Source organism: Bubalus bubalis, chromosome 6 (assembly GCF_019923935.1).
Source record: "Bubalus bubalis isolate 160015118507 breed Murrah chromosome 6, NDDB_SH_1, whole genome shotgun sequence".
Lineage (NCBI taxonomy): Eukaryota > Metazoa > Chordata > Mammalia > Artiodactyla > Bovidae > Bubalus > Bubalus bubalis.
Window position 1 is genome coordinate 74631186 of NC_059162.1, and position 9217 is coordinate 74640402.

Sequence of the window (9217 nt, forward strand, 5' to 3'; positions counted from 1 at the left end):
ACCTTCTCAGTTTTTCAAATTTGGGAATATGCATATTGTGAATTAAAATTGATCTTAAAACATATTCTCAATATGTCATTCTAGATTCCCCTTGTGATATAAAAGTGCTGAGAACCCAATATCTACTTGAGTAAACCAATGATAAGATTATAGGCAGAAATTGCTAAAAACTAAAGAAGAGCTGAGTGTTTGAGTTATGGATCATCACATAACTTTTTCTGCAGAAGCTTAAAATCCCACTGTCTTTATCTATAGCCAGAAAATAGTTCAAGCATTGGACTCTGTTCTGTATATTGTATTTAAGAGGCACAGTGACAAACCTGAATAGAGGGCAGGGATTAAGTATATGAAACTATTACTGTTTTCACATTTTTTTAAGTTCCAAGCCAAAATCAAACCTCACAATACAAGTTTTTGTGAAAAAGAAACACCTTGGTTATATGGGAAAAAAGTCTACAGCACTTTTTTGCAGGCATTTCTCTGATATAAAGCTTTATTGACAAGGGATTTATTATTTTTTGTTTATATACTTATAGGGAATTTGCTTAAGTATCTCTCTCATCTCTGTCCTTCTTTTACATTGACCCTATAAAATCTAGTCCTAGGTCAGTTTAATCTTCAGTCATTTCTGTTTCTATATTTAGGATAGAAGGTACAACTGAGGGGGGAAATCTGGAAATTGTTAACACAACTGCATGTTTTCAAAATGAGCCAGAGCTTTTTGGTTTTTTTTTGGCTGAGCTGCTCATGAACTCTTCATTGCTGTGATTGGGGCTTCCGTAGTTGTTTCTCTTGTTGTGAAACATGGGTGTGGGCTTAGTTGCCCTGTGGCATGTGGGGTCTTAGTTCCCCAACTCCAGGAACCCATGTCCCCTACGTTGGAAGGGGGACTCTTAACCACTGGTGTGTGTGCGTGCTGAGTCGCTTCAGTTGTGTATGACTCTGTGCAACCCTATGGACTGTAGCCCACCAGGCTCTTCTGTCCATGGGATTCTCCAGGCAAGAATACTGGAGTGGGTTGCCATGCCCTCCTCCAGGGGATCTTCCCGACTCAGGGAACGAATCTGTGTCTCTTATGTCTCCTGCATTGATAGGTGGGTTCTTTACCACTAGTGCCACCTTTTCTGGACCACCAGGGAAGTCCTCAGCCAAAGCTTTAAATGCTAATTTTGAATGATCTTTTCTCTTATTTGCTGCTTCTCTCACTTTGCTTTCAAAGGCTAAATCTGAGCCTTCTTCAGCAGTCCCCATCCGCATCCCCTCCATTACTTCTCCCACAGTCTAAGCAGATGAGTTTTTTTGTTTTCTTAGTTACAAAAAGAGGCCATCAGAAATAATGAGACCTCCCTTATTACTCCCAACCTCTCATACAAACTTTTTTGCCCCAAGTGCTATCTTTTCTTCTAGCTTTTCTATCTCAGTGTAAGTGGTGTCCCTTTTCTTAGCTTGAGTAATCTCTTTATTTGTACTATGGATCTGTTCTCCTTCCCACTTTTTAAAAAAGCTTGCTCTGTTTTCCTACATTTCTCCTTTACCTCCCAACTGCTCTAGTACAGCCTTCTTCTCTTAGCTGTTAGGCTGTGTTCAGGTTTTTAAAATTCAACCAGTCAGAGGTCTTTCTCCTTTTAAAATTCAACCAATCTAGGAAATTTCCTAGTGGCCTGGTAGTTAGGATTCTGGGCTTTCACTGTCGTGGCCTGGGTTCAGTCCCTGGTTTTGAAACTGAGATTCCCCAAGCTGTATGGCATGGCCAAAAAAAAAAAACAAGTCAGGCTCAGGGAGGTGAGGGAAGATGGCCAAACTTCAGAGAAGAATTCAACCAATCTAATAAAACAATCCCTTTAGCTCCACCTTACCCAGCACTTGCCTTTAACCTTTGCTTTTCATAGCCAGGTTACTCCAAATCTACTTTTATCTCTCCATTCTTTCTATTTATAGTTATATTATAAATAGGGGAAAGTGAAAAGGAGATAAAGGGAGGCAAGGTTTTTCTACATCACTTGAACTGCTAAAATGATGACATCAGGAACCAATGATAAATTAGTTATATATAATATATACTTAGAGCAGCCACCAAAAAAAAGGTGTACAAAGAGGTATACTCAAAAATACTATAGATAAAAACAAATAAAATTCTAAAATGTGGTCATGTCAGGACTCTCTGGTGGTCCAGTGGTTAAGACTCCATGCTTCTACTGCAGAGGTTGTGGGGTTTGATCCCTGATCGGGGAAGTTCTGCATACTGCATGGTGCAGCCAAAAGTAAACAAATAAATAGTATTCCTGTAACCTACAGGAAGGCAAGAAAAATACATGAAAAAAGAGATGACAAAAAAGCAATGAAATAGCAGAATTGTCTTAGTATATAAATAAATATATAAATAAATATACATTAATGTAAACAGTCTAAACAGAGCATTTAAAAGATAGATTGGAAAAACAGATTAAAAACCATGATTCAGCTACATGCTGTCTTCAAGAAGCTCCCTTCAAATATGATTTTGGCAAGTTGAAAATGAATGGGTGGAAAAAGATGTATCATGAAAACATGAATCAAAGGGTAACAGGACTAGATATATTAATATTAGACAAAGTAGACTTCAGAGTAAAGAAAATTATGGAGGGGGGGTATTATATAACAATAAAGGTATCAATCCATGAAGAGGAAAGCAATCTTAAATATGTATACACCAAACAACAGAACTGTAGGATGGTGAAGAAAGAACTGAAAGAAATGAAAGGGAAAATAGATTTTCAATTATAATTAGAGTCTGCAACATCCTTCTCTCAACAGTTGACAGAACAACTAGAAAGAAAATCAGTAAGGATATTATAGAACAGCTCTATAACACCATAAACCAGAGCACCTAGTTGGCATTTATGGGAACACTTTACCCAACATTAGCAGGGTACACTTTTTTTCTTAAAATGGAACATATACCAAAATAGGCTGTATCTTGGGCTATAAAATTAAGAATTGAAAAGGAATGGAAACCAGTCACAGTAGAGTCAAACTAGAAATAATAACAGGAGAATCTCCAGTTTGTGGTATTCTGTTATGCACTCTTCTAAATAATATATGGGTCAGTGGTGAAATCTCAAGGGAAAAGAATATATTGAACTGTATGAAAATAAAATTACAAATATCAAAATTTCAGATACGACTTGGCAACTGAAAAACAACAAAAAATTAAAACCACAGTGAAACAAAGTGCAGGTTTGTCAGTCATGTCCAACTCTTTGTAACCTCATGGATACTCCATGGAATTCTCCTGGCCAGAAAACTGGAGTGGGTAGCCGTTTCCTTCTCCAGGGGATCTTCTCAACCCAGGGATCGAACCCAGGACTTCCACATTACAGGCGGATTCTTGCCAGTTAAGCCACAAGGGAAGCCCAAGAATACTGGAGTGCGTAGCCTATCCCTTCTCCAGAGGATCTTTGACCCAGGAATCGAAGCGGGATCTCCTACATTGTAGGTGGATTCTTTAGCAGCTGAGCTACCAGGGAGGCCTAAAACCACAGTGAGATCATTATATACACCTAACAGGATGGCTAAAATAAAACATTGTTGGGGCTTCCCTGATGGTCCAGTGATAAGAATCTGTCTGCCAATGCAGGGGACACTAGTTCTCTTCCTGGTCTGGGAAGATCCCACATGCCACAGAGAAACTAAGCCTGTGCGCCGCAACTACTGAGCCTGCGCTCTGGAGCCCGCGAGTCACAGGAGACGCCACTGCAATGCGAGGTCTGTGCCCCACAACTAGAGAGTGGCCCCGCTTGCCACAACTGACGCAAGTCCATGAGCACAACAGAGACCCAACGCGGCCAACAAGAAATAAATAATACTATTTTAAAAACCAAAGCATGGTGACAACTCCAGATGTTAATGCAGATGTGAGGAAACTGGATCGATCACTCATACATTGCTGGTGGTTATGTAAAATGGTACAGCCACTCGAGAAAACGTTTTAGCTGTTTCTTTAAAAAAAAACAAAAACATAAAACTATCCAACATCCATGCAGTCAGGCAATTGCATTCCTAGCTTTTTGTCCCCCCAAAATAAAGATATACTCACATAAAAGTCTGTATACAAAAATAAGTTTGTAACAGCCTTAAGCTAGAAACAGTGGAGCTTCTTGGTGCAGATTCTCTTCCTCTCTTCTGAGATAGAGTTCTCTCTCGATTTTCTTCCTGCCGCCCTGACTGCTCCTTCTGAAACACATCTCTCCTGTTACTTTTGTCATCCTACATTATAGCCTCATTATCTCTGTCCAAGCTTAATTCAAATGTGTTACTAGTATGCTCACAACCATCCACTGATTTCCATCTCATCCAGAGTAAAAGCCAAAGACTTGTCCTTGACTTAAACCCCACTTGATCTGGCTGCCTACTTCTCCTCAGACCTCATCTTCTGCTAACCTGTCCCTTACTCATTTGGCTGTAGTCAAACTGATCTCCCACCTGTCCCCAGAATAAACCACACTGTTTGATTTTAGGGCTTTTTTTTTTAAACTTATTCCCTTTACTTAGAATTTTCTTCCTCTAGGCAACTGTATAGTTTCTTTTCTCAGGTCTTTGCTGAAAGGTCACTTTATTGAGGTTTGCTTTTGAACCCTAATCAAGAACTCTTTTGAAATTGCCTATCCTCCAACTTGCTTTGTCTTTTTCTGGATCCTCAGTCACAGTTACTCTTTACTTATTTGTTTGGATCTCCTAACCAGAATGTAACCTCCTTAAATGCATGATTTGTTTTCACTTGTTTACTGGTGTATATCCAATGCCTAAAACAAGGGTCAGCAAACTTTTCTGAAAGATAGTAAGTATTTTAGACTTTGCAGACCATACGGTTTCTGTCACAACTATTATCTCTAATTAGAGAATGAAAATAGCCATAGATAGTAAGTAAACCATGTGTTCCAATAAAACTTTACTATGGGCAATGATGTTTGAATTTCATGTAATTTTATCTGCATGAAATATTTTTTTTTAACCATTAAAATATATAAAATCTTTTCTAGCTCGTAGGCCTTGCAAGGCCCAGGCAACAGGTCTTAATTTGCTGACCTCTGAATCAGAACAGAATCTTCACTCAATAGGCCCCAATGATGATCTTTTCCTCAGAAATAACTGGAAAAAACTCTGTAATCCTTATGTTGATTTCTGTGTTTAGTTTTTTTTTATGAGAATATTACTTTCTGCAATAAAATACTAGGTTTGTAACAGTCAGACTTAGTTTATGGTATGCCTTTATCAGACATTCAACTTAGCTTTCATAGAATCATTTCAGACTTTTAAGGAGGCTTTCAAGTTTATTTCGTAGATGAAATCCTTGAGCCTGATAAGTTAAATGACTTGCAGCAGTCAACCCAGGTTTTATAATTTATGTTCTTTCCAATAAATTGTGTTAGGAATAAAACTAAATAGAGTGATCAAATTTTGAGTTTTAATTTTCTTAAAATAAATTTATTCATTTATCTGTTTTTGGCTGTGCTGAGTCTTCGTTGTTTTGCACGAGCTTTCTCTGGTTACTGTGAACTGGGACTGCTCTTCATTGCAGTGCCAGGGCTTCTCACTGCAGTGGTTCTCTTGTTGCAAAGCACAGATTCTAGGCGCGCAGGCCCAGGGATTGCAGCTCGTGGTCTCTAGAGTGTAAGGCTCATTAGTTGCAGTGCACCCGCTTAGCTTTTCCATGGCATGTGGCATCTTCCCCGATCAGGGGTTGAATCCATGTCCTCTGCTTTGGCAGGCAGTTTCTTATTCACTGCGCCACCAGGGAAGTCCCATTTGGTCATTTTTGATGTCAGATTTAACTCACAATTTCAGCTAGAAATGTATATTATTTAGAAAAATATTAGGCTGTGGTGGTATGATATTACTCCAGTTCCGACAAGATTGTTTTTATCTCATATATGTAAGTGATGGATTGTTTTTAGTGTTTTAGAAACAAAGGATTAATGCATTTCATGTGTTAAATGAAAAAAAAAATCAGCTCAGATTCAGAATCTATACACTACATTCTAAAGAAAATATATCAGAATGCAAAAAAGTACAAATGTAACCATCCCTTTGCCCGAAGAAAAAGAAAAAATAGTCTAGTGGAATCTGCCATTATAGTTCTAAGATTGGGGAGCAGTGGGACCTTGATTTTTTGATGTAACTCTTGATGCCTTGGTGTCTTTCTTTTCTCATGAATAGCCAACGTCTCCCCCCACATCCTTCATCCCTGCTAAATACACTCATATTAGACATGTATTAAGGTTTGTCTGGTCCCTGAATAATGCTTTTTTACATTTTAAGGAATATATATATTTCTCTCTCTCATAGTATTTCATTGTCTATAAATAAGTTACCATTTCATTTTACAGTGTTACCATTAATTGTCCTCTCTAGATATACCCGTGTTTCCTACGATCACAGCCACTGTGACTTTTCAGGAGTTTCGATATGATGAATTTGATGGCTCCATCTTCACCATACCTGAAGACTACAAGGAAGACCCAAGCCGTTTTCCTGATCTTTAACTGACACAGAAGATGATGCCATTCAACCAAGGAAGGCTAGAGAATGCAGAGACCCCAGAGTGAATCCAAATAGAAGGGACAAATGCTTTCATCGAGGAAAAGGGAATTATGTTGACTCGACACATCAGTGATATAATGAAATGGGCCTCTAATAAGAATTTCAGCAAGTTTCCTGATGTGCCATTTTCAGTCTTTTTAAAAATATACATATTATAAGTGTAATAGTTTGACACCTTAATGACCCCACTTCCTTCTTATGTAAAACAGCTATGAGTGCTGTGATTTGTTTTTAAAAATTTTTACACTTCTTGTTGAAATATATATGCATATATCTATATCTAAAACACTCCTGGACCATTAACATAAATTAAATGTCTTAAGAGATATGAAGCCCTTTTAAACTTGTCATCTTATATTCAAGGTGACCTTTATAAATATTCCTTCAAGCTTTGTTTTCATAAAATGTAAAGTATGTAACATTATGTATAGTTCAGTAATTTGAATGTTCGTTCAATATAATGAACTAGAAGGAATGCAGTTTTCTGTAGATGAATGAACCAAATGGTAACCATTAAACAGTTGCATTTGTATGTTGCAATACATTTCAGAAGGAGCGTTCACTCTGCAGGGAATAAGGTACCTCCTTTAGCACCTTAGTGCAATTCATTGTGGTGCTATTTGTTTTTACCTGAATTCTTTCTTCAATGGAAAACGTTTGTTACTAATCTTCCTTTCATAGAACCTCGGTTTTTTCCTAAACTTGAGTTTAAAAGTCCTTTTTTGTGTTCATGATAAGGTACAGTTAGCATGCTTAAAGATACTCTTCTTCCAAATCTGAGCACTTTAAAGAAATTCCAAATATTTAAACTTGCTTCCTAATAAGTGCACATCATTCTGATTATTTCGTTTGTTTTTAGTGGTATATGGATGCATTTGTGTCAGTTTTAAAAACAATCCACATATTTTGGACATCCCTACATATTTAATGCTTTCAAAATAAGGTAAAAACATTTTATATGCTAACAGAATATATTTGTTACAAGTTAAATTCCAGAAACGTACTCAAGACTGACAATTCCTACTGTTATTTTTTTAAGTCACAAGAAAATATTTATTGATTTTAATTACCTCCGCAGTGTTTAAATCATGCATTATTAATTTTTGCACTTAAAATCTTTCATACTTATTCCAAGATGGTTTGAAGGTCCAAGAATGAAAATAAATTAGGGAGAATAATGTATTAACAGTCATAAAATGTTACGTTAAAGAACTTAGCTGAAGAAATGTTTTTTAAATGTATCCTGAGAAATGTGTCAGAATGGATGTCAAGTTTTTTAGAGTGATCAGTAATTTAAACTTTTTCCAGGATTTTAAATAATTTGAATGAGTTTAGAAATCTTTATTGAAGAGATGATTTATTTAAAAATCCAAAGCATCAACCATAAGAAATTTTATAATAAACGTCTTTGAAGCTGCATCTTCCATGCTGATACCTACTACACTGCATATGTTGACAGTTTATTTATATATTTTATATGATGAAACATAATCATAGTTAAAAAAATTCAAAGACCAGTTACTACCTTATGTGGGTCTGTTGAATTCTGTGGAAAGAGTGGGTAAAACCATACTAGGTTTATTGAATAGAAGTTGATCCCTATTATTTTGGGAATGTTTTGATCAAGTGACTTACAGATTCTATTATCAATGATTATATGAGGTTTTGAGAGACTGAAAGGCAGTGAATGATCACTGTTGCTCTTAGGCTCCCTTACTTTGTGGCAATATGGTATACTTTCAGGAATATACTGCAGATCTTTTTTGTACTGATTAATTCAGTGGGGGAAAAAAATGGTACATTGCAGCTTAGGACTTATCAATTCCCTACAAGCTGTGACTTTTGCCGGGGTACACTGGAGGTAGGAAGACTACTGAAAACTTTTGCACTTGGATTTTAACTTTCTCTCATAAATAATAGTAGAAAGACATTATCCATTCCAAAATGTCTTTTATATGATCACAAAGGACAGGTATATGTCAGTATCTCTTATGGTAAAAATAAGGAGCTATTCAATGCAAATAAACTTTTCACAATATTAGACTTTTCAAAATGTGCCTTTTAATCCAGCTAATGAGTGAAGCTATATAGTTTCAAGTAGATAAAAACTTTATATTTTGATACTCTTACATGAAAATCTAAGTTTTATAATGTAGGTTCATAAAATTCTCTATGCCTTCCATTTGTGATTTAAAAACTTGTTTAAAAATTGGACTATAAAATGGTTACCTTAAATGGCCCCTTAAAAGGCTCAATATACCCTGCCACCACTATGGTTTCAGAATAGTCTTGTCTTAAAAGAAAATTCCCTAAAACAATTTGCCTCTCTCTGTAGACTAGACATTCATGTACAGAAAATTATGAGGCTTCATTAAGAGGGAGGCACAAAGCTGATGCTGATATTTTGAGTATAGCTACACACAATGGTCTGGAAATGGAACACATTTCAAAGAAGCTGAAAAACTATTCAGTTTCTTTCTCCTGCTTAGAACTGGTATTGAGCCCCACTCACACAAAAATGTTTTCATAGTGTTATTCATGCACAGCTTATCATTTACATCTTGAGGGAAGGGTGGTGAAGTGTTTTACTAAAGCTTCTCCCTAGTTTCCACTTAGCCTACAGCAGAGCTTGTTTCGA

The 9217-nt window shown here is 36.5% G+C and overlaps 1 protein-coding gene across 3 annotated transcripts in view; it reads left to right on the plus strand.

The window, feature by feature from the left end:
* The window catches only part of ANKRD13C (ankyrin repeat domain 13C), a 91669-nt gene extending 83049 nt beyond the window's left edge, over positions 1-8620 (plus strand). For 2 of the 3 annotated variants that reach the window (XM_025288459.3, XM_006077618.4), the window contains one exon: positions 6391-8620. In XM_025288459.3, coding sequence (XP_025144244.1) covers positions 6391-6448 — 58 coding nt within the window. In that variant the 3' untranslated portion in view covers positions 6449-8620. Of the gene's footprint in view, positions 1-3616; positions 5422-6390 lie in introns of those variants that run through there. The other variant, XM_044944857.2, reaches the window with a different exon arrangement.
* Positions 8621-9217: the final 597 nt, after the last annotated feature.